The sequence below is a fragment of the Culicoides brevitarsis genome, chromosome 1, assembly GCF_036172545.1.
Source record: "Culicoides brevitarsis isolate CSIRO-B50_1 chromosome 1, AGI_CSIRO_Cbre_v1, whole genome shotgun sequence".
NCBI lineage: Eukaryota > Metazoa > Arthropoda > Insecta > Diptera > Ceratopogonidae > Culicoides > Culicoides brevitarsis.
Window position 1 is genome coordinate 24885510 of NC_087085.1, and position 26049 is coordinate 24911558.

General features: G+C 33.1%; 4 protein-coding genes across 8 annotated transcripts in view; 2 read left to right on the forward strand and 2 right to left on the reverse strand.

Annotated features, from left to right (window-relative positions):
• The window catches only part of LOC134836720 (uncharacterized), a 36238-nt gene that overhangs the window by 3181 nt on the left and 7008 nt on the right, over positions 1-26049 (reverse strand). The window contains exons 2-8 of the mRNA XM_063851918.1: positions 15107-15392; positions 1886-1961; positions 1647-1730; positions 1115-1176; positions 830-1018; positions 692-757; positions 40-629 (exon numbers count right to left, since the gene is read on the reverse strand). Of these exons, the coding sequence (XP_063707988.1) occupies positions 40-629; positions 692-757; positions 830-1018; positions 1115-1176; positions 1647-1730; positions 1886-1961; positions 15107-15151 (1112 nt within the window). The 5' untranslated portion in view covers positions 15152-15392. The remainder of the gene's footprint in view (positions 1-39; positions 630-691; positions 758-829; positions 1019-1114; positions 1177-1646; positions 1731-1885; positions 1962-15106; positions 15393-26049) is intronic.
• On the forward strand, positions 2151-3486 carry LOC134828064 (aminoacylase-1-like). Its single transcript, XM_063841015.1, has 3 exons — positions 2151-2235; positions 2295-2786; positions 2840-3486. Exons 1-3 carry the CDS (start codon positions 2151-2153, stop codon positions 3463-3465), a joined length of 1203 nt encoding a protein of 400 aa, XP_063697085.1. The 3' UTR covers positions 3466-3486.
• Positions 3527-10220, forward strand: LOC134834748 (aminoacylase-1-like). Of its 5 annotated transcripts, none has more exons than XM_063849530.1 (7): positions 3884-3933; positions 4568-4683; positions 5266-5438; positions 5494-6096; positions 6169-6302; positions 6361-6392; positions 6458-6717. In XM_063849530.1, the coding sequence occupies exons 2-7, from the start codon at positions 4599-4601 to the stop codon at positions 6628-6630; spliced, it is 1200 nt and encodes a 399-aa protein (XP_063705600.1). In that variant the 5' UTR covers positions 3884-3933; positions 4568-4598; the 3' UTR covers positions 6631-6717. The 5 variants fall into 5 exon arrangements, with proteins under 5 accessions (XP_063705608.1, XP_063705582.1, XP_063705600.1 ...); XM_063849546.1 differs by lacking the exon at positions 3884-3933 and adding an exon at positions 3954-4019; XM_063849538.1 differs by lacking the exons at positions 5266-5438; positions 5494-6096; positions 6169-6302; positions 6361-6392; positions 6458-6717 and adding exons at positions 6753-6922; positions 6982-7300; positions 7363-7780; positions 7840-8102 and having other exon boundaries at positions 3527-3935.
• LOC134838429 (inactive hydroxysteroid dehydrogenase-like protein 1) lies at positions 17940-19861 on the reverse strand. The gene is made up of 3 exons (XM_063853959.1): positions 19690-19861; positions 19319-19636; positions 17940-18791 (listed from the first exon to the last, which is right to left on the reverse strand). Exons 2-3 carry the CDS (start codon positions 19503-19505, stop codon positions 18004-18006), a joined length of 975 nt encoding a protein of 324 aa, XP_063710029.1. The 5' UTR covers positions 19506-19636; positions 19690-19861; the 3' UTR covers positions 17940-18003.

Here is a 26049-nt window from a genome sequence, read left to right on the forward strand (position 1 = left end):
TTGAACTTGTTTTGTTTAAAAAAAATTACTGTTTCTTACTCATTTTCTTCTATTTCATTTTCTGTTGTATATGCAATGGGGAACCATCCAAATTTCTGCGTTCTTAAATTTTCACCAAATTGCCATCCTTTTGCACGATCTCCAACAAGTGCGATTCTGTCTCCTTCCAAAAAGCTCAATTGGTTCTCGCCCGATGACAAATACGCGAACAAAGCTCTCACAATCTGCCGATCCCATGAACTTCCGACTTCACTTGGAGAAGATGTGAGATTGAACTCGGATTTTGCACGTGGCATTTGCATCGAGACACTGCTCACGCAATCTCCCAAGGAGCGCATGTCCATGCAGGAAGCATCAATGCTGCGGGTCTTTCGCAGTGCCGAAACGATTGAACCACGTTCCGAATCCTCGTCCATGCCGCCATGATGGTTTTGGTCGCGGATACGTCGTGCAAACATGCCATCGATATTTGGGGGTAGAAATTCACGCGTTGCTGCTACTTCATTCCAGTTTTCCACAGATGTCTCGATCGCTTGATATCCCGCTTGGTGATAGGCCATCCAGTGTTTGGCCAAGCTGCATTGACGTTCGAGTACGAAGCCGTAACGACGACGTTCTTGTGTCATTGCCTAACGAGAAAATAAGTTTATTAGAAAACAGAAGAAGAATACTGAAAATTTTAATCGTTTACATTTTTCAAACTTTGCTCACAGAATGCATCAAGTTTCTGCTTCTCTTCTTCCATTGTTTGAATACTCTACGAGAACAAAACGTTCATAAATAAATAAATTGCTAAATATAAATTGTTTTCCAAACACAAACAACATACTTTTAATTCCTTTTCCGTATTATTTTTCTTTTTCCGATGTTTCTTCATCGTTGCCGTCGCTTTGCTGTAGCTGTCTGCTCGAACTTTATGTTGTTGCAAAAACTTTTTCTGCTCAAATTGCACAACTTTTGTGTCTTTCTCCAAGTTTGTCTCCAATGGCACCAATAAATCCACATAAAAGGCCTTCAACTATTGTTCAAAAAAAAAAAAAAATAAATAAATAAAAAATAAAATAAAAATATTTCGGTATTTCTTGATTTGCAAATTTCAAAATAGAAAACTCACAATGTTCATGTGTTGATCCTGGATTTCTTTGTAAACACCAACAATATTCATCAAGGAGGCACCTAAAATTATTTTTAAAAAATATAATTTAAACCTTTTTTATTTAATATTTTTTTTTATTCGTTAAGTGAGTAGTAATAAAATGCCATGTGACAGCAATAAATCAGTCTGGAAAATATTTGATGGAAAAAATCCCCTTTTAAAACAAAAATTCGATCCCGTTGTAAAAATTGCCAAAAAATGTTAGCAACTGGAAATTATGTCAACATTAATTTTTTAAAGGCATTTCCTTCATTATTCATTCGTCTCGTGCATCATCGTAAGAAACACACGTTGGAATGCCATGTCAATTACGAGATGTACTAGTTTTGAAAATAAAGACAAAACAAAAAGCATTTCGTCAAAAAAACAAAACACGAGTCACGTATAGAGATCATAAAAGCAAAATGCGTGTTTCGCGGTTTCTTGAATATTTATTTTTACTTTTCTGTTGAAATGAAAACGAGAACAAATACGTGAAATGGAAACTTACCAATATCTGAAGTTCCTCCTTGCTGGGCATTGACTGCAATTTTTGCGAGCGCCTCATTAAATAAACGTGATGCATCGGCAGTTCCTGTAAAGTTTCAATAACAAATATAAATAACTGTAATGAAATTTCGTGGTCGGTTCGCAATTTAAAATTAAAAATCAATTAAAATTAAAATTCATTTGCATGTCGCGAATAGTAATTATCGCTAAAGTTTTATGAGTAGCCAAGAAAAAATTTACCATGTAGTGCTTTCAAGTATGCTTTTCCAGCGCCAATAAGTTGACGAGCTCCCGGATTAAATTTCTCCAAAATGTTCTGTAATGGGAAAAAATACAGGAAATCTCTATTAGTCACAGATGTCACTCCCAGTATTGTTCGGATGTTAGCTAATAATATTTTATCTTATCTAGATTGTTATCGACCCAATATTTGGCAATTTAAGGCTATATTTGATGGTTTAGACATTTTTTTAGTCAGTTGTCGTTTACAAGAGATTTTGTTGAAATGTCTGAGTTAAAAAATCGCGAGGAGATTAAAGTATTTCGAGAATATTTACAGATCCCGACTGTTCATCCAGATATCGATTATGGTATTTTTCTACAATTTTATTAGCAAATATTTTTTTTCATTACTAATTTTGCTTATTAGAACCAGCAATCATTTTTTTAAAACGATTGGCGGCTGATATTGGTCTTCCGGTTCAAGTATGCTATCCAAAAAATCCTAAAAAGCCAATTTTATTGATGGCTTGGCCCGGCACAGATCCTAATTTGGAAAGTATCTTTTTGAATTCACACATGGATGTTGTGCCAGTTGATGAAGCAGCATGGGATCATCCACCATTTGCAGCACACATGGACGACGAAGGAAATATCTATGCCAGAGGGACACAAGATGTGAAGTGCTTGGGCATTCAAAACTACTTCGCAATTAAAGAGTTGATAAAAGAAGGCTTTAAACCCTTGCGAACTGTTTATTTATCGTTTTCTTGTGAAGAAGAGAAAGGCGGAGAAGAAGGCATGATGGATTTTGTTCGTACGGAAGAATTTAAACGATTAAAAGTTGGTTTTGCCATGGACGAAGGAGGTTGTTCTCCAGAGGAACGGTTTCCTGTATTTTTTGCGGAACGCAGTACTTGGTGTACGAAAATTTTATTATTTTTGATATTGTTTTTGCAATGCTATTAATTTCAGATGTCACTTTCAAGTGTAACGGCACCCCTGGACACGGTTCTTTGCTGCATAAAAACACGGCTGGCGAGAAACTCAACTTTATCATCTCGAAAATGATGAATTTCCGTGCGCATGAGATCGAGCGTCTGGAACGGCATCCCGAGATGTTGGTTAGTAACGTTACTACAGTTAATCTCACGATGGTTTCTGGGGGTCTCCAAGCCAACGTTGTCCCGTCACAACTTTCGGTAACTTTCGACATGCGTATCGCAATCGATGTTGATCATCAAAAGTTGGAAGGGCAACTTCGTAAATGGTGCGAAGAAGCAGGTGAAGGCGTCGAACTGGTGTTCGGTGAAAAACGAGAATATGTCGCGCCAACGAAATGCGATGAGGACAACCGTTATTGGTGTGCTTTCAAAGCAGCAGTTGACGAGATGAAGTTGCGCGTTGTTCCTGTTATTGCTCCTGGCGGCACAGATAGTCGCTACATTCGAGCTCTGGGCATTCCGGCACTCGGATTTACGCCAATTAATCACACGGCAATCCGCTTGCATGACCATAATGAGTATCTCGGTGCCGAAACGTTCCTCAGAGGCATTCAAATTATGAAGAACGTGATTAAAAAAGTAACATCTGTAGAGTAATTCGCTTATCTAATCACGAACACCTTCATAACAAGCCATAAGTTCGCAATTCAACAAGATTCTTCTATTGTTATTATGATGTAGCATATTCTTATGTCATATAAACAATAGAGAGCGAGTTGGAGAGAGAAAACAACCTTATCAGATGTGGCTGCTAATCTACACACAAAACAAAAAAAAAACTATGATAACAATATTTACAATGATGTCAGTTTAGTTCAGCTCAGACACACTTTGGTGGTGTGGCTGTGTAGTAATCAAACAACACCATAAAGCAACGACATACGTGTACCTTTATCTATCATGGAATAAATATTTTATATAATTTTTTTTCGTAAATACACACACAAAGTCTCTGTCCAAATGATTAAACAATTTAAAACTGTATAAACTGAGATTGATCATTCGCATTTTGTCAGTGAAACATTCCGGGTCGTGATCTACTCTTAAAAAAAAACTTTTTTACAAGTGTAAAATATAATTTTTTATTTAATTTTCATTGAGGGACAGAATTTCTTTTTAAATTTCTTTAGTGTTTCTTATACTTTGTTGAGGTGGGTCAAAAGTTTACATTCTATTTTTATCTCTCCTCACACACAATATAAAGAAAAGTAAAAGTACACGGTTTTTATATTAATTTACAAGTAGAGCACGGAAAATTACTACTTGCAAGTGTGCAATAATTTTTTCGTAATTAGTGTCATGAGACTGTGTTTAAAGAAATTTATGAACAAAATGAGCTAGAATATTTAAAAATTAATATCAAAATTAATCATTAAAACAAAAGAATAATGTCCTTCAAAAAAATTAAATTTAAAATTATAACTTTCAAAGAACATATATTTTAAGAGATGGAAAAAGTGTGGTTTTTCCGAGATAAAAATTCATTTTCCTAAATGAAATTAATTATGAGTTATCTAAAATTACATAAAAAAAATTTAAATTAATTTGCTAATACTTTTAAAATATAATTTTTCTCGACTTTGTCCGAAATCTACGAGATTTTCAGGATCTCTCACTTTTTCCATTATCGAAAGATTTCGGTGAAATTTTGTAATTGAAAAAAAAAATAAATAAATAAAAAAATTTTATTATTTTAAAGAAATTCACGAAAAAAATCATTATCAATTAAAATGACGGATTATGAAAACAATGAAGAAATCAAAATCTTCCGTGAATATTTACGAATTCCAACTGTGCATCCAAACATCGATTATGGTAAATAGCCAATTTTTTTCAATTCATAAAATTTTCACTTTCATTGTTTGCTTATCAATACATTGCAACACTCGACAATAAAAAGACGTCTTTATATAAAACTTGAATTAACAATCATTAACAGATGATTTCGTTATCTTCCATGGTTTAAAAAAGGAAAAAAAAACAATAGATCAAAATTTAAATATTTTTATAGATGGCTCATTCGATGTTATTACGAAAGTTGACATCTCATGAGAAACAAAACAGGAAGCAAGCTCATTTAAAATATTTAGGCATATTCACCCCTTTTTAGCTGCATGAAAGTAAAAATTGTTTACACGCAAATTAATTGAATGTTATGTTTGTTTATGTTATGCTAATTCACTGTATGTCTCTAAATTTCGCACTAAATTGCATGAGGGGCTTGAGTTGAGTTTATGTGTCGAAACAAAAAATGCTAGAGGAGAGGAGAGTTCATCACACGATAAGGTTTTGAATTCAAGGCAAAAAAAAAGAAAAAATTGCGAAAACAAACATGATGATTTACATTCAACTAAGCCTGAGAATTACTGAGATACGTTTGTTTTATTTGTTCTCCAGAGCCATGCATAGAGTTCTTAAAGGGATTAGCAAAAGATTTATCACTCGAGACGAATGTTTTTCGACCTGCACATCCAAAAAAGCCAATTTTGGTGATGACATGGAAAGGCAGGGAGCCTGAGTTGCCAGCAATTTTACTGCATTCGCATATGGATGTTGTGCCAGTGTTTGAGGTCCGAAGCTAATTTTTTCATGAATCTTAAAAATACTAAATTTCTTTCATAAAAGGAATCATGGACTCATCCACCATTCGCTGCCGAGATAGACAATGAAGGCAAAATCTTTGCACGTGGAGCGCAAGATATGAAATGTGTTGGAATGCAATATTTGGGAGCTATTCGTGCTTTCAAACGTGCAGGTGTGACATTTAAGCGAACAATTCATTTGAGTTTCGGTGCAGAAGAAGAATTAGGTGGCATCGATGGCATGAAAGAATTCGTAAAATCTGAGGATTTTCGAAGATTAAACATTGGATTTTCACTGGACGAAGGAATTGCGTCGCCGGACGAAAGTTTTCCCGTTTTTTATGCTGAGAGATCGGTCTGGCGATTCTTTTTTCGTATTCGCGGTAACACGGGCCACGGGTCTTTGTTATTAGAAAATACTCCAGGTGAAAAACTGCGAGTGTTGCTGGATAAAATGATGGATTTTCGCGATCAGGAATGTCAAAAATTGGTTAATGATCCAAATTTAACGGTCGGAGATGTTACTACAGTAAATCTCACGCAAATTAAAGGTGGTGTGCAAAATAATGTCATTCCTGCAGAATTTTCACTTGGATTCGATGTTCGTATTGCCATTGACGTCGACCACAAGGAATTTGAAGATAAGGTCTTTATCTCGCTTTGATTCTAATGTCATCAGAAAAAAAACTCATTGTTTTGTCTGTGTTATCTTAAATAGATACGAAAATGGTGCGAAGAGGCAGGTGGAGATATTGAAATCGAATTCGGTCACAAACTCAATAGAGTTGAGCCCACAAAACTCGACGAGAGCAACGTCTTTTGGATGGCTTTCAAACAAGCTACCGATGAAATGTAATTATGTTTGCTTGAAATCTTTAAGGGGTTTACTAACACTTATTTATTATTGTAGGAATTTGGTTATAAAGCCTTTGGTCTTCCCTGGTAAACTCTTTTCCTGCATGAAAATGTCCTAATTTTGAGTCGATTTTCTTATTTTTCCCTCCCAGGTGGTACCGACAGTCGCTTTATTCGAGCTTTAAATATTCCGGCAATCGGATTTTCTCCGATGAATCACACACCCGTGTTGTTGCATGACCACGATGAATTTATCAAAGCCGATATTTATTTGAAGGGAATTGAAATATATAAAAATATAATAACAAAAGTGGCAAATGCTTGAAAAAATGTATTAACAATTTCAGTTGTACTATTTGTGTCGGTTTTAATAAATATATAAGATTTTATCTGGTAAATTATTCATGTTTTGCCTGCAACTCAATTAAGTTCCCTCCCACTTTCCAGAGCCTTGTGTAACGTTTTTAGAACGCTTAGCTGCGAAAATCGGCCTCGATTTTGAAGTTATTCGCATTTTTCCGAAGAAACCAATTGTTGTCATGACTTGGAAAGGCACGAATTCCGATTTGCCGACTATTTTTTTGAACTCTCACACGGATGTCGTGCCAGTTTTCGAAGTAAGGACGTTTTTTCAACAAACTTTCCTATGAATTTTCTGACATATATCGCTATTTAGGAGCATTGGAGCCATCCACCGTTTGCTGCCGAAATAGATAACGAGGGAAAAATTTATGCTCGTGGCGCGCAAGATATGAAATGTATCGGCATGCAATACTTGACTGCAATAAAAGCACTAAAGTCGTCTGGATTTGTTCCTAAAAGAACGGTTTATGTCACTTTTGTACCGGAAGAGGAAATTGGCGGTGCTGGTGGAATGAAAGACTTTGTAAAATCACAATATTTTGAAAAAATGAATGTTGGTGTGGCTTTGGATGAGAGCGCTGCTTATCCGGGTGACGCAATTATGCTATTTTATGCCGAAAGACCAAGTTGGCGTAAGTTTCTTGTATAAATATAGTTCGAAATTTCACATAAAGACATGTTTAACCCAAAACAGGCATGAAATTCGTTATTAATGGTTCTGCTGGACATGGGAGTTTATTGATTCCCAATACAGTTGGTGAAAAAATTCGCAAACTTCTCGATCGTGTGGATGACTATCGTAATTCTCAAATGACTTTATTGGAAAAAAATCCTTTTCTTGGATATTCGGATTGTACATCGATTAATTTGACACTTATGGAAGGCGGTCTTCAAAGCAATGTCATTCCATCGCAAGCTACTTTGGTTTTCGATAGTCGTCTCTCGATTAACACTGATCACGAGGAGTTTGAAGAAATGTTGAATAGATGGTGTGCGGAAGCAGGTGGAGACATAACAATCGAATACGAGATCAAAGAGCCTTATGTGGCACCAACTCCCGTTGACGATTCAAACATTTTTTGGAAACATTTGAAAGAGGCGTGTGACGAGTTGTAAGTGATTTACATAACTTTCTGGCAGAATATTTTCTGAATACTTAAAAATACCGTAGGAACTTGAATTTGTTGGTGATGGTGTGTCCGGCTGGAACTGACGCACGTTTCATTCGCGAGAAGAATATCCCAGCTTTTGGTTTCTCTCCTATGCCAAATACGCCAATTTTGTTACATGATCACGATGAGTACATAAAAGCTGACGTCTATTTGAAAGGAATCGAAATTTACGAAAAAGTTATTCAAAAGCTTGCTAACTGTTGATTTATCCTAATAAAACATCACTTAATTAGCTAAATAAGCATTTTATCATTTTCATTTATTTCTTAATCACCTATGCGAAAATATTTAATGATTTGATTTTTTGTCACAATTTTCGGATTTTGACGAAAAAAAAACAGATTTTTTGATTGGTAAATTTGGTTTACATTAAAACTATAAAACATTTACTGAGCTTGCTATACCTTGCTTCAAAATTTTAAAACTAAAAATAATCAATTTTTTACTTCTTTGTAATTTTGTGTTGATAAATTTTAAAAATAATGTAAATTAATATTTTTTAAATGTAAAAAATTAAATTTTATGATCAAAAACGTCAAAAAATGGCACATTTGGTTTTTATTTCACCTCTTTCCTTATCAAAATCCTCAAGCAAGAAAAAGTCAAATAATAAAATTTATTCGACTTATTATGATAATTTTTTTTTATGTTTGTAAAAAATCTTATAGAACCATGCATAAAATTCCTCAAAAAGATCGCAGAAGACTTGGGATTGACGACACAGACATTCCATCCAGTGTCAGAAAAATTTCCGATTTTGGTTATGACTTGGCAAGGTTCACAACCCGAACTGCCAGCTATTCTCTTGAACTCGCACACGGATGTTGTTCCAGTTTTTGAGGTAAAATTTCAACTTTTTTATTTGAAACTTTTCTTAAAATAACTTTTTAGGAACATTGGACTCGCCCACCGTTCGGTGCGGAAATGGACGAAGAAGGAAATATTTATGCTCGTGGAGCGCAAGACATGAAATGCGTTGGTATGCAGTACTTGAGTGCTTTAAAAGCTTTGAAAGCGTCTGGATTTGTTCCAAAACGAACGATCCATTTGAGTTATGTGCCTGAAGAAGAAACCGGAGGAATTGGTGGAATGAAAGAATTTGTCGACACCGAAGAGTTTCGGTCATTGAAAATTGGATTTTCCTTAGATGAAGGAATTGCATCGCCTGATGAAACATATCCAGTGTTTTATGCCGAAAGAGCGATTTGGCGTAAGTATTTTTCTTTATTTGCTTTTTGAACAATACAAAATTTATTTTTTTTTTGTCGTTTTTGCAGACGTTTGGTTCAAAGTTAATGGTTCTCCTGGACATGGCTCACTGTTGCTCGAAAATACCGCTGGCGAAAAGGCTCGTAAATTGATTGATCGCATGGATGACTATCGCAAAACGCAAGTTGAGAAGTTAAAGGCTAACAGCCATCTTGTAACGGCTGACGTTACTACCGTTAATCTCACAATTCTCCAAGGTGGGGTTCAAAGTAACGTCATTCCTCCACAATTCACGGTCGTTTTTGACATTCGTTTGGCCATCGATGTCAATCATGCTCAATTTGAAGCCATGTTGAACAAATGGTGCGAAGAAGCTGGCGGAAATATCGACATTGAGTTTGAACAAAAGGAAGATTTTGTTGAGCCAACTTCCTTAGATAACTCAAATGTCTATTGGAATGCCTTTAAATCAGCAATCGATGAATTGTAAGTTAATATTTTTATAAAAGTTTGTACGAAAATAAAATTTTTGCTTTCCACAGGGGTCTTTCTATCAAAACTCAAGTGTTCCCTGGTGGCACCGATAGTCGTTTCATTCGTGCAAAATCCGTTCCTGCCATTGGATTCTCGCCGATGAATCATACGCCCGTTTTGTTGCATGATCACAATGAATTTATCAAAGCTGAAACCTATTTAAAAGGCATTGAAATTTACAAGAAAATCATTCCAAAGTTGGCCTCAGCCTAGAAATGAATAATAAGTCTACCAGAAATTACTCAAAAATACGCCAAATAAAAAAAAATAAACCAAAGTGCAGACTTTTTCAACACATATCTCTCGAATAGTCATGTTAAAAAAAAAACTAGCTTGATTTAGTCTGTATTTACTTTAGTTAATTGGATTTCGTTTATCCCTTTTAAATAAATTATTTTCACATATTCAAATAAACTACACCGACGAGCACTAACAAAGGGGTTAACCAAACGATACTGCTCTATGAATGGTGGACAAGCCTGCAAGTAGTATGAGTGTCGTTCATATAGAAAGAAACTCAAATAAACGCAAATCGTGAGAGAATCAATTAAATAACTTGGCATTTGAAAAAAATAGCAAAATAACCTAGGAGGAAAAAATATTGAAAAAAATGAATAAAAATAAAACGGCAAATTGGATTAGTTTGAAGTCGAAACGCTATAGGTCAGAGGTAAATGAATACGTTGCAATTATTATTTTGTTTCTGAAGTGTTTTGGTTTTAAATTTTCTTTTCGAATGAAAATTCTGGTTAAAGTTATGCCTCAAAGTCGTGGTGGAAAATGTATAGAAATCTAAAATTTTCGTTCCCGGGGAAATTTCGAGCAAATTTTAATGTTTTTGCAAACTAGAAAATTTTATTACGTTTAATTTGTAAAATTACTTGGAAATTATTTCAGGAAAAGATCAATAATTTATTTTATAAAATTAATTTTGATCCAGGGAAAAAATAAAGTTTTATCAATTCGGCCTCAAAGTTGAGATAAATGATAAAATTTATATAAATGCGCTCAAATTTCGTCAAAGAACTTCCAAAATGTTTTTTCTGCTATTTTCCTCATGAGTGTTGCACACCGTGATGATTATGAATGCAAAAATGCATAAACTTACACTCAAATGAACTCAGTGACTCGCACAAAAAACAACAAATACGTACAAATTACTCGCAAAGGGACCTGCAGAACGACCACAACGCACGCTAAAGTCAAATTATAAAATGTAAATATTTGGCAAATTCAATGGAGATTATGTGGAATTGAAATTGTCACCGTTTTTAAAATAAATAGTCCCATAAATTTGATATTCCCGTTCAATTTCAGTCGCAACAACGAACAGCGTTTGTGGTTTTAATAAATATAGAAAAAAGTGTGAGAGAAACAGGAAAAAAACCAATTGCGAGGTCCACAAAGCATTGACATTTGAACCTTGTACTTGTCGGGGGAATTGTTGACCTTAAAATTTGAAATTGTCTTTCATTTGGATTTATTGCCACTTCTTTGTACGGCTCCCCAGACAACAACAATGACGACGTCGACAATTAAGTTGATTAGTACGTGTCTCTTCCATCCATGTTTTTCCATTCATCCTCCCCAATAAAATTTAATCCTTTCGAAATTCATTGTAATCAACGGGATTCCAAAATATTTTGGGGATAACACGACAGGTCATTTGTTTCCAATCCACATACCGAGGGGAGTGTCTGTCAAGTCAGGCAAATCACGAATCTTTTGACATATCATAATAATCTATTTTAACCACACAATCTGTCAAAAATGATCTCAGCATGGGTGCCTTGCTTCGAAAAAGATATGAATAGCTAACAATAAACAACGCAATCAAGCTGCAATTAAATTTAAAATATTTCTCTCTTTAGCAAAATTATCTCGTTTGAAGCAGAATTTCCTTTTTCGCATTTATAAGATGGAATGTTCGTAGCAATAGCAACAAATCTTTTCCGTATATTTATAACATTTTTGGCTTCATGCGAAACATGTTTCTATTAAAAGTACTAGTGTGGAGTATTATCAACAACATTCTTCGAAACAAGTCTAGGCAGTGGATTCAAGTGTTTGGCAAATGCATTTAATTCAAAACATCTGTTGTAAGCCCAAGAATAACAACCTGAGTAAGTATTTACTGTATGCGAGTACGTATGGATATGAGAATGCGAATGAATGGCAAAATGTGGTAACGGTAGATGTGTTTAGATTGAAAGGGTTGAAAGAGTAGATAAATATTTGCATAAATAAACAGCAAGACAAGAGAGAGAAGAAAAGATAAAAAGAATTATTTTCTGCAGTTGTTTTGTGTTTGTTGTTTGGTTGGCGAAACAAGTGCCTGTCTCAGCAAATATTTACTAACTTGCGTAATGGATTATCAACAACTTTTGTCCACCTTAACACACAACTTGCAATTTTTCGAAAGAAATCTCTTGTAAAAAAATTATTGTTGTACAATATTTTGTCTGTCCGCGCAAATTTTTTATTTTTTACTGCATTTCAAAGAAATAATATGTTCTTACTTTGGGACTTAAATTGTTTTTTGGACATAAAACAGTTTTTAGGTCACGTGGTTTTTAAATTTTTCAGATCATGTTATAAAAGCGTATTTAAAAATGTGGTAACATCCTTAGTTGCTCATCGAACGTCAACTTTCATACATTTTTTTATGAGAAAGAAGCGCTTTTGTCCACAACCATCAAAATTTATGTTGCTTCGTCAACCTCCGGAGTGATATTTTATTCCTCTAGGTGAGGGATATTTGTCTTTTTGTTCGACCTCACACATCGCCTATTAATATTACAGAACAATTTCGTTATCTGCTTCATTTCTCGACATGTCTCATAAGTCTCACGTCCTCTCAACTCTTCAGAAGAAACGTTCTTATCACGTTCCATCCGGATATAGAATCTATTTTTCAGCTTTTCATGTTATTTTATTATTCTATTTTTACATTGCATAAAGAGAGAGAGAAAAAAAAAGAAAAATTACTCCCCTCTGGCTAATCTTCTATAAATATCTGTCGCCTAGACATTTAATACACTCACTTGCCTTTTTGCGTGCCTGCCACACAGTTATTAACGTGATATTTGATACTCCCAAAGAAAGCTCCTCAAAAGTTTGTCAAACGACTTTAATTCAATGATAAATTGATTTTCTCTTACTTTGTAAACGAATTTTGACGGAAAATTTTAAGGTATTTTTCCCCCGAAAAATTTATTCATGATTGCTCAAATAGAAACACTTTTGCTCCACTTGATAACGAACAGAACACTTGTAAATGTTATCGTTAACACGTTTTTGATGTTTCGTATCTCAACTGCTCGTGCTCATTGGATTCGATTAGAATGTTAGGTGTCGAAGCGAGCAGAGCAGCAAATTATGCAAAATTAGCAAAGAAAAAACTTTTTCCTACAGAATTTTCATAGAAAATTGTTCGCCAAGAAATTCAATGCATAAAATTTTTAAAATAGTTGTTGAAACTTTAATCAAATTATGCAAAATGTGTTGTATGTTTTCCTTGTTAAAAGTTCTGTTGCGAGAAAAATTTTTTAAAGCTTGTTTGTTTGTGAGAATTACGACACCTTTACATGAACTTTGAGGTGAAGCAGGTCGATGAATCCGATTTGCATGTTTTTTTTCGTACAAAAAGTTTTAATATTGGTAATGCACGTGAAACGAGCGACTAGGACCTTGATGGCAACAGCGAAGACGGAGAAATAATAGCTTGATCATGATGATGATACGAAAAATAATTTTCATTCATGTATGTAAATCCTCTTTTCTTGTATGTGTATCGTCGTCTGAGTCTCGCATCTCTTGTTCAATGATAAATTTTTATTATCTCTCATGTTTGTTTGTGCTTGCTACTTGCATCCTACTCAATATTTATGACATAAATCTTAACAGCAACAACAACAAGGTGAAGTAAAATAAACATGATATCCACTATTATGCGGTTCAAGGCAACGTACATCGACAATGACTTAATTTTTTCGTGTGTAATCGTTATTATGTTGCACTGTAATCCTCTGCGATTCTTGTTTTCTTCGCATTTCCTCGTAATTATTGACTAATCAATAATAATAATCAAGAATTCAAAACCAGATTTAAACAGGTGTGGTTGATACAAATTCCTTTCCACCATAAAACTGACTTGACTTTCATAAACGTTTAATTTTTTGCTAGGAAATGCACGTTAAATGCGCCGTTTAATTTTATATTTCATTAGATTTCATGTGGTTTATACAAAAAAAAAAAAGTATTTTCATTAGCTTGACAAGTGAGAAAAATGCTGAACTGGACATAAGACAAGCAATAATGCACTAACTGGAATGCTGTTTTTTACGTAAGTCCATGCATGGAACACAAGTGAACGAGAAGCAAGTTTTTTTTTGTAGTAATTTAATCTCGATGTTGCGGTAAACCAACTATTTTATTATTATTATTATTACTCTGTACGGGCTGTGTGGAAAAGTAATGGACAACAACAATAAACATGTAAAAAAATATTTTGAAATGCACCTTAAAGCAAATAAAATTGCTATAAGAGAGTTGAGTGGAGAGGTGAATGCAATTTTTTAAAGTGTCAAGTCTTGTGGTGTTTTGTAAGACTTGTTTGAGCAGAGAAATTAAATAATTTTAAACTTAAAAAAAATTCAAAATCATATGAGAAGAGTTTAACGATTTTAAATTTTATTTTTATTAATTTTTTTTCAAATATTCTTCAGAATTTATTTAATTATTTTTATTTTAAATTTTGATTTTAAAAATTTTTTTTTTTCTTTAGGTTTTATAAAAACAGAACAAATATATATATGTATTATAATATTTACAAAAAACGTGCGAGCATTTTTAAGACAAAAAGATCGTATTGAATTTCCTGATCCGCATGCGGAATATTGTTTCATTAGAGTAAGGTAAGTCAACGTTTTTATGTCTATTTCTGTACTAATTCAAGGTCAATCATTTTGAGAGGCTGAATTATGTCTTGACAGTATTTGATCATATCAAATAATAATAAATAAAATAATGAAAAGTTAAAAAAAAACGGAACAAAAAAGATCACGTTTTTTTGTGTGTCTTTTTCGTTGATGCGCTCAACTGTCAATTATTCTCGCATGTACAATTATTATTTTTTATCGGTGTTTGCCTCAGCCTCAATCGACATTTTTATCCATTTTATGAAAATAAAATCCGTGCAGTCGGCAATTTAATTTGACACAATTTGCGAAAAGTTTATTTGCCCTCATTGTGACATTTCTTGGCATTTCTCCATGTTTTGCACTTTTCTAGGTACGCAACTCTTGAGAGACGATAAAAATAATTTTCTTTTAATCTTCACTAATGGGCTCTTCTTTCTATTCTAGCGTCTTGCTTTTATTTGTGCTTCAATTTTGGTAAAATTTATAAAAAGTGTTCGTTAACGACAAATACAAAAATTTTTGTCTTGTTAGTTTTCTCCACTGTATTTCTTTTAAGTCTAAAATATTGTTCAATTTTAATTGTGATAAAATAAAATCTTACCTTGTAAATCCCATCGACCAATTTTATTATCTCTTCTGGCTCCATTTTTAACAATTTTATTTCTTTAATTTAACAATAACAAGTTTCTTATGGTACTTTAATTACTTTTCTTCGAACTAGTTATACAATCACTTTCTTCACTTTTTGCATGAGAAACGCAAGATTTTTCTTTATCATAGCTCACGTCTGTGGTGTTATCGATTTTTGTATAAAAACTCGTTTTTATTATTTTTTTTTCTTTTTGAACAACGTTTCTTTAGAACATTTTTGATTTTTCCTTCCAAATCTGTAATAAAATAAAAAATAGTAATTTTAATAAAAGAGGAATGAAAAAAATAGTGAGATACTAAGCATGTTAACTTACAAATTCTTGTTATTTTTTCAATGGAAAATGTTAAAAATTATTTTTGTTTTTTGAGAAAATGCGAGCTACCCCCATTTTTCATTCATATTATTTCTTTCAAGTCATTCATTTTTGTATTCATTTAAATGAAATTCTTTTCTACGTTTTTTTTTGTGAAAAAAAAATCTTTTTACACAATTTTCAAAGACCGACGTCCAACTTTTGAAATCAAAGTAATTTAAAAAGTAAGCAGTTCTCAAACTTTTGTGGTTAATGCCATTCATAGACGAGTAAAAAATTCAAATTGAATGAAAAAAAGAAAAAAGAGATCATAGGTCTCATTATATAATAATATCCATTCCATTAGTCCATTATCCTCCCTCCGATACACCCTTCAAAAAGTTCTCGCATTCAAGAACTCGAAACATTTTCAATAAACTGTGTATTAAATTGTTTTGAATACAATTTAAGCGGAACAAAAAGATAACAAATTATTGTCTTTTTCATTTCTTTTTGTCTCGCCTCGTGTTGAGTGTCGTAAAAAAAAAAGTTTGCGAGGAAGTTGCAGCTCATGATGATGAAGACATTTCAAGTAAATTTACAAAAGTTTTGTCTCTCTATTATTGTTGCAGAAGAGACACGAGAAAAAATCGATTTTAAGGACCCATCTGGACTTTACCATATTTTTATAACCTACTTTTCCACTACTTCTCTTTGTATTTTTTTCGCAAGATGTTTTTTTGTCTGTAGTAACTGTTTCATGTCGACACAAAAAATTCAATAAACGCACCCAGAAACATCTCTCTTTAATAACAATAAACGTTGTTGTTCGCTTAATGTCTTGCTCTGTCGGAAATTTCGTACTCTAGTGTAAATAGTTCACTCGGAGTTCGTGAGTCACATTATGATGATCCTAGAAAACCCATTTGAATCATGTTATTTACTTCAGTTTCATGCTGCGATGAGTTTATTTATTGATTATACAATTCGAGTAGCTTGGAAGCTCATATTAAAGCTTCGATAAAACGCTCCAAACAAGGAACAAGTTATCCAATTAATATAATGACACTTTTATCGGTTTTATATTTAATTAAATAAATTAAAGTAAAGCGATTCTCTCATGTGTTCGTGTGTCGGTATAAATAGAGCTATTAACAGGATTGCTATTTCTCTTACCTTTCCAAAAAGGTATCGTTTGTCAATTTCAAACCTCCATATCTGACTAGCACTGAAATTCATACAAATCCATAGAAACTTCAAACCTCAATATCTCAGGAACCACGCGCCAGACTTTAGCCATCTAAAAACCATTTTCAGCATGATTAGTGCTATGCCATTAACCATTCATAAATTATATTTAGGTACGTTTTAAGCGTAGAGGACTAAAATACAGCTATGATATTATAATTAATAAGGAAATCGTAATTCAGTCGTAATTTATACACGAAAAATGGAGAAAATGCTATAAATGGTGGTTTATAGGTCATAATAAAACGAAAGTATTCACGAAAAGTGTAAAAAATATGGATGATTATGGAGAAATGTTGGGAACAATCACACTCCCATTTTGAGATTATTTTTTTCTTTATAGCGCAAAACTCATTATATGCAGTCCAACAAATTTTACAACTTTAACAATTCTAAAACTATGTCTGTAGAAATAATTTTTTTGTGGCTCCAGCACATTCAATATTCTTCAACGAATTTTTGAAATTTAGTGAAAAGGGCCTTTTTTTGGTTTTAGTCAAATTTTACATTTTTTCGGACTAAATTGTCTTTTTTAAATGTTTAAATCACAATTAAAAACAAAGTTAAAAATTTCAACAGGGCAAAAGGGCTCTTTTACTCATAGAAAAAAATAAATAGTTTCAGAATTCAGAAGCAAGTCGGAAAGTTCGTTGGACCGTGTTATTCTTCACTCAATGAAAGATAAAAACGTTCAGTCATGTTAAAAGTTTTACTGCCGACAATCAAAATTGGCGCAGTTTCACCATTAAATTCCATTAAGTTCGTCGGAAATGATACGACATGATATGTCACTTTTTGTCCTGTTTGTTTTGTGTCTACTTACTTTCAACCATTTCGCTCCACATTTATCTAGACAGTGAGAACTTAGTACAACTAAGGAGGGTGTCATGTCGTGAATTTCTCATATTTCAAACTTATTTCTCTGACAAAGGATCGGTTTGGATTGCAATTTTTCACATTAAATGGTGTGAAAAGGAACTCGGTGTGCCTTGCCAGGAATTGAGTTTTGAACGAAATATGTAAAGTTTTTGAGGCGCGCCTCCTGTTTGTCATTCATGAATGTATAGAAGACCTACTTCTTGCGAAAATCTTCCGTATATAACGGCAAAGTTGTATGAATAGAAGGTAATATATTATAAATGAATCGAATTATATTGTCTGAATAATGTAGAAATTGTTGAAATGGGAAAAATCAATATTTTTTATGTGTCAAAAAAATACAACTGAAATAAATTGAGTACATATTTATTTATTTTATTTTATTTTTAGCAAAAGAATGAAAAATCCCAGCAATCAAAATTAGCATTTATTGAGTTTTTTGTTGGGCATCATATTCCCGGCGCATTTGGAGATTCATTTTCGCGCCTCCCCACGTCCTCACCCACTCCGGTACCATTTTGTTCACAGCATATTGCAATCCATGTGACCAATATCCGGTCGTTCTATCACTCTTGCCCAGCGTAAAGACTGCCGATCGAGTGTATGTCTCGACGTCCGGGCAAAATACATTGCCACTCATTACGGTCGTCGAGTACTCATTCATTTTTGTGCGTACAAACATCGGCGTAATTAGTTGCACGTCAATACCGCGATTCCGTAGCTCGTGTTGCAGCGCTAGCGTGAAATTTTTCACAAATATTTTGCTGGCACCATAAATTGCCGTGTATGGCAATGGTTGTGCCTCACTGCCCGACGAAATGTTCACAATTATTCCTTTGCCGCGTTTTTTCATGTCAATCAGCAGAAAGTGTGTGAGCATCGTCAACGAAAGCATGTTCAAATTCATTATTTCCCACAGCAGATCTTCGTTCACCTCTTCAAAGCGCTGTGGATAGTCGTACATGCGTCCGGCATTGTTTACCAAAATGCCCACCGGTATCCCCTGCAACTCGCGTTTGAGATGCGGGAACACTGAACGACCCAGACTCAAGTCAGCTTGAATCCACTTTGTCTTGACTTTGTATTTCTCCTCGATCTCATTGGCAACTTTTACCAGTTTACTCTCAGTTCTGGAAATGAGGACAATATTAATGCCGCGACTGGCAAACTCAAAGGCATATTGACGTCCAATGCCGTCTGTGCAACCGGTGATGACTGCAAAAAAACATAAAAAAGGTAATTTTCCATTCAACTCTGTCGTTCTAGATCTCAAGCATTGTTAAAGAAATCTGTCATCGTGTAACGTCGTTTTTTTTTTTTTTTTTTTTTAATTGAAACGCACGCACGGCTTATTAAACATACCTACACCGGAACCACATTCAAGATCTCTTTGCAAGAAATCGATTTTGCTTCCAAGGTTGGTCATTATTCGATGTGTAAAAACGTTAAAAATGACACGGAAAGACAAGCAGGTAATAAAATAAAACCAATTATCTCTCAAGATGAAAATTTTATGCGTACAGTGAATGAACACCGGTTCAAAGGTAGCTTTCCCCTTTAGGTTTACGTGTCGAACTCGACTTATTTGATGAAAATTTACTTGATATTGATCTTGAAACACGTATGATTTCCTTTTTCGAGGCTAATGTGGTGCTTATTTTTTTTAATTTGCTATAACGTGTAATGCGTATAGATCTAGAACCTTGTAAATTGTGGGCAATTAAGTGTTTATCGATACTCACCAGCCCATTCACCATATCGTTCGGCGAGAGTTTTGTTCGTTTCTGGTTGAAAAAGGGGCCTCACCAGATTACAAAAAATCTGAATTGGGGATCGGAAACATTCGTACAGGTAAATGAGTAGGATATAGACTCCAAGTCCAGTTAGGATGTGGATTGTTAAGTCATAATTTAAAATATAGGACAACATTTCGCTCTCTCTCCGTTTGTTATGTGATGCTTTTGATCGATGCTTAATATGTAATCACAGGTATGCCTTTCACTTTTAATGTTTTTTGTTGTTTTCCTTGTAGTTTTATCAATTTTTTCTACTTTATTTGTCTAAATTAACACTTAATTACGTTTTCTTATCTTTTTAGATTAAAAATAATTACTTTGTAGTCCCCATTGATACCCGAAAATACTATGAATTCCGTTGCCGCTGTTTGCTTTGCGCTAGCTTTTTCACAAATGAGCACGAATTGAGTTTTCATCGTACGTTGCACATTGCCCCACCAATATTTTTAATGTAACAACAAAATATGAAGACAATTTTTTATTAAAGAGTGGTCGTGCCGCTTACGAAGTATAAAATGAGTAGTAAATAAAATTCATATATCGACACCAAACATGCTGACGTCCGTTACATAATAGCAAAGTTACACAAATACACGAGTATTGCAGTCAGTAGTCTCTAGTCGGTGTATGAATGAACGAACAGCCGAATGAGTGGATTTTACACAGAGAAAATACATCACCTAGGTCTAGTAGTTTCTCTCTTACCAGTCGTAGGGACTCCCTAGTCGAAAGCTTTTCAGTGTGATGTACAAATCAAATTGAACAGTACTTGAGAGAAACTACTACAAAGGCAAAAACGAAGGGAAGTTTCGGGAGGCAATAAAAATATTTTGTTTTGTGTAAAAAAAAAGAGCGACGTCAAACAAAAATAATGAAAAAAACGAGAGAAGTAGGTACTTTACTCTCAAACTGTTCAGCAATCACAACGTCGTTGTGATAATTTGTCATAAATGAAGTTAAATATAAACATTAACTCACAATTAGACGTTGAAACGTTCAAACAGTCATCATCTTATTTTTCAGTTATAAAATTTAATTCATTATGATGAGTTGCTTTGATGAGGTTTCATATGCATGCCACAAAAAGACGCATGGTTCGCATAACAATTTATCTCAATTTTGCGTAAATTTTACTAGAAGAAGCCATAAAGCATACATGAGAGACAAATGGCGATGCATAATATGAAGCAACACTTTGTAATAATTTTATTATGTTTTATTATTTAAACTTTCCATAGCAAATATTTCGTTTATTTTGCATTAAAACAGGTAAGGAATGTACAACGATTGCTCGCATCTCTTAAGAGACTCTCTATTATGCAAGAAAAGTGATGATGATGATGATGGTGTATATGCAAAATATCAATGTAACTTAAGACAAAACCGTTTTGTTACTTCATTCATGATGCCTCTTTGTGAGGAAAGTAATGATTAAAATGTATGCAAGAAGGAAACCTAAAGGCATGAATGTGCACTTTTGAAGCAGAGTGCATTGAGTGACGTGATAATGTGAGGTAAATTGTTACTTGCATGCAAACTTATGGAAAATCTTGTGTAAATGTCAAAGAATTTGTTTGTCCTCGTGTGTGGTTTTGAAAGCCTGAAGGAATAAAACAAAAATTTTCGTAATGGAAGGAAAAAATCTTAATATTGAAAGGATTTATCAAAAGATTTTGTCTTAACAGAACTAAGAAATTGAGACAATTATCTAATCGAAAATTATCTTGGTCCATTTACAACGCATGGAAAGTTTCGTTAACACCTAAAGAGGATGAAAGTGATGCAAAATGATAGTTTTTGCACTCTGAGGCTATTTAAATCAGAATAATTGGCAGATTCATGAATATTTATCGAGAGTTACCGAACTTTGAGGATTATAGTTATAAAAATTTTTGAAATTTTAAAATGTAAGCAACTATTTTTTTTTTTGAGAAACAAAAGAAAGAAGATATTTCACGGTTTTCAAGGCGCGACCTATGCTCATTAGTTCAAACACAAAAAGATCTCGATATCCGATTGATTTTTTGTTCATGACGCAATTTTTTCTGTTACTTTGCAGACATCTTCATTGCACAATTTTAACGTACTTACTGTGCAATTCATCTGCTTAACACTTGACCCCCGTATGGCAATCCGTCAGACAAGTGTTTTGTTATTTATTGACATTACTAAATATTTTCTGCTGCTCAAAACTTGTTCAGTTTGTTTGGAATCCAATACATTCATTTACAGCATTAATCAACTTCTCATCAATAATGATCATTGATTGTTATTTCAATGTTTGTAAATTTCTGCTAAATTCCTTCTTTGAAAAAAAAAACGAAATCACAGACAAAAAATTACCACATGTGATTTATTGTTATTTTAACTCACTTTAATAGCGACACTTACTTTCATATTTTTCGTATTTTTTTTGTGCGATTATTTATTATTATTATTTTTGTTTGTTTGCTCATTATTGAACAAGGCGCGCATATATGGGGAGGAAGGTGAAGAGGCAACATGTGAGAAAAAAATCAATTTAAATGTTTTTTTTTTAATTTACGGTTGAAATGATCATCTGGGAGGTGTTTATTGACAACAACAATCATAACATTAATTTCTTTATTGAGTAACATTCGGTTTCTCAATCATTTGTGTTTTTTTCTCGTCTCAATTCGTCGTTCCTATTTTGCATTATGTCACAATTTCTACTGTATTATTGATGCCTCATGATATTCTTGTTATTATTTACAAGACAACAACAATGATGAAGAAGACGTAGTCGATGAAAAAACGAACAAAGTAAACTATTTGTAAGTATTTTCTCGTCTGTTGAATTTAAATGATTTTTTTTTCACTTTACCAAGTTTACATGCAAGTTGCATTGTTTTCATAAAAAAAGTTTGTAACTTGTATCAGTCATAATCTTTTCTTTTAGTTCTTGTTTGAATAGCATTTACGCGTCTAAATATTTAAACAAAAAAACTTTCTTTTTGGTTTTTAAATATTTAACGAACACTCCAAATATGAAAAACCGTCAATGAATGACGGCGATCGTTATCTCTCATAACAACCATAATGATCTCTTTTTAAGTTCTTAATAATTGTTATGTTAAAAAGTGAAAATGGTTCGTATTCACACTATTTTTTACATTTTTTTTATAAATGGAAGCGACTGGCGGCTTCTTTTGTGTCTGATGAATGATGAAAAATGTCACGTCCATAAACGCTTTTGAACAAAATGCTTTAAAAAACGAATATGAAACAATTATCCAAAAATATGTGAGACTCGTGATTAATCATTTTCGCAATTTAATGATGTTTCAAGTTATTATCGCTCAAAATACCAATAACGAACGTTTACCTGTTTTGTTCTGCGTTTGTTGCATTCTCGTTCCATTACGTCATTTTATTATTGCTTTGCTTTGTGCTCTACAATTCATCAAAATCCACTCTAATAATAAACAGATATTGGAATTCCAGCAAGTTGTTTCTCTCTCATGGCAAATCAATTACTAGCAGAATGATTTTTATGTCCTTATGTTTTATTTTACGTGTAACATGCATGTTGAGACACTACTCTAGACGAGATTTATGCATTTTTTATTTGCATTTTCAAAAGCTCAAGTGTTGATCGAGTCAAGGTGAACCACAATTTAACAACAGTCATGCAAACAAGCATTGACAGAATTTGTCGATTCGATCTATGTCGGTTTTCTCAGTAATTTATTGGATATTTCACGATGACGAAGTAACAAAATTCGTTCAAAGCGAGCAATTTTAGGCCGAATTATATGCGGAAAGCCAATTTTTCGTGGTAATTGTGGCTCAATGGTAAGAAAACCGCAAAAATTGCTCTTATACTTTCACCTTCTTCAGAGAAAAAAGTAAATAAAGTCTGTTAACATTCACGATTTCAGTTCACTTGAACAAGACACAAGGGGCAAAACTATCCAATTTGCAGGTTTTTACACGATGATGATGATATTGGTGTTTTTGCCAACTAGTAAGAAGCAATAAAACGAGGAAGACTGTAGTTTGATGCATGTTCACTGATTAAAATGTTCAAAGTTACAGCAGTAATAGTGAGTCTAACATCGATTTTGTTTATGTTTTTGTTGGATTGCGAGTCAGGCGAAAGTTGTTTCTCTCTTTGCCGCTGAGTTTTTGTCGATTTGGACCAACAGTGTTTCACATACAGAAGCGAAAACATTCGTTTAACGACTCTATTTAACAACGTAGCAGTATATTTGATGATTTTCATCAAATGTACATAAATTTGAATCTAATATCGATGAGTTTTTAATACACGAGATAAAATTGGATTAGCAACGATGCTAAGAAGGCACAAGGCGATGGCACGAAAATTTTTATAACGAACCGTAACGAAGTTTATGACTCTTGCGCTTGTTATTATTCGCATTCCTTTTTCGTCTGCGTACCTTGAGTGTCTTGAATAGAACATAAATAAGATGAAATTAGGCCAGAAAAAGCGAAAGTGTGTACATGGGGCACAAAAAATAACTGGGTAATTTATTTGCCTCCTTGTGATGATAAGTAATGACAAACCCCTAAAAATAAATATTACAACATAAGAATGGTTGTCTGTCGCTGCTTTTTATTTTTGGTTTTTTGAACGAGAATGCGCGTCTCTAAATATAAACTTAAATAAATACAAAGAAGAAAACGAAGAAGGATGAAAGATTTTTTTTGCTCTGCAATGTTTTCGTCGCTACAACAGCTAAAATAGACATTATCTTGCTGCCTGCCAGATTTTTGGTGAAGTCAAAGGGAGAAAAAGAACAAAACTAGTGGAAAGAACATGCGGTGCACGGAGTGAAGAGTTACAGACAAACGCGTCGCACCTACTTTTTGCAAGTGCATGATAAATGGCCGTAAATAAGTTATAAATAAATGATTGTGAGTGGAAGAAAGAAGGGAAAGAAGTAGGAGTCAAGTTAGAAAATTAAATGGCCAGACTGCTGCTCCTTGTCTGAGAATGTTTTTATTTTTTATATCAACGTGTTAATGTTGTTTCTTTTAATTATAAAAATTCCTTTTAGTTTGTTTTTAATAAAAAAAAAGATCAAAACTTTGAACTTATCAAAAGGAACTCAAAAATAAGATCCAAATTTTTTAAAAACGGGTGAGGTAAGCAAAATAAAATTAAAGATTAAAAAAAAAATAATTTTTTGATCGTCGATTAATATTTTTATTGTTTTAAAAGGAAAGTTTTTATTGCAATTTGTTCCTTAATTGAAAATTCATTAAAGAACATTTAAAAATTAATAAACATTCATAAAAATAAATGTCAAAAAATTTTAAAAAATTAATCAAAAGAGAAGAGATTTCATGTCATACATTTATTTTGCAAAATTGAAATGTCTTTTTGTTGGAGAAATTGAAAAAAGTTTAAAAACTCACAAAAAATAGTCTTTTTATTTCGATTGAATTTTTAACTTACATATTTTGCACCGCTGTTTGGATTCTTAAATGGGGCATCCGACTTTATTTTGATACTTTTCATTTGGAGCAGCTATGTTAACACAAAATATGTCAAAATTGAAATTCAATAAAATATTTGTCATGATCGTTAAAGGATGCACCGGCATGATACATTATTATTATCCCTTTAAATTTCACTTAATGTTACATCAAAAACAGATTCTCTGTGTCTTTTGAAAATAAATGATGATAACCAACATATTTGTACGAAATAAATCAAATTTTTATGAGGCAATAAGAATATTTTATGAGAGCGAAACAAAATTATGAGAATTTTTTTTACAAATAATATGTATGCATAACTAACTCCCACATTCACGCATGTAATGCAAAAAAAATGCGCCATACCCTTTTTTTGTTGGTGAACGACGTAATGTCATAAATAATAAAACAGTTAAACAAAGCACAAACAGAAGGGAATCCTTCTTGACTACCGGAGGTGTGTTTACCTTCCAGCTTTAATTTTTCAGATTATTTTTGCACATCGTTTTTTTTTTTCGCGGAGTACGAAACAAAAACATACGAGAAGAGAAGCGGAACGACGACACGTATTCTAATTTGCTATTATTTATCATTTTATTCTTTTCACTTTCACACATGGGAAGATTTAAATTAAATTTTTGCTCGTTCATCCAAGGCATCAGGTTATTTTGTGGATTTGAATACGATATGTAGTACCGCTGACGATTGCTAGTTATTGTGGGTGTAATACGGGATAATATTTTTATGTCGTTGTTTTTTTGATGCCACACACAATCCATGCCAATCAGGCAATAATATTATTATTCAGGCAATAGCGCGGTATTTTTGTGTAGTGAAAGCGTGCGTGTTACAATAATAATAATAATAAAAGTAATTCTTTTTGGAAAATAACTGGACAATGATATAAAATATTGACGATAATCGACATTGATTTTGTTATAGACGAGTTTAATGCCAAAAACAGTTTAAAGTCTGAGTCAATGAGGATTTAAAAATTTATAATTCTGTGGATGAATTCTGTTTGAAGCGATGCACGTTGTACTGCTTAAAAAATATTAGAGCCTTTTTAAAACAGGAACTACCTAGATATTGCAGCATTTTATATCATCATCATTATTATTATTATTACACGAAGAATCTCATTATATACATCTCAAACCTGTTTAATTTATTTCTCCTTTCATCTTTTATTTTTAAGTTACTATGAA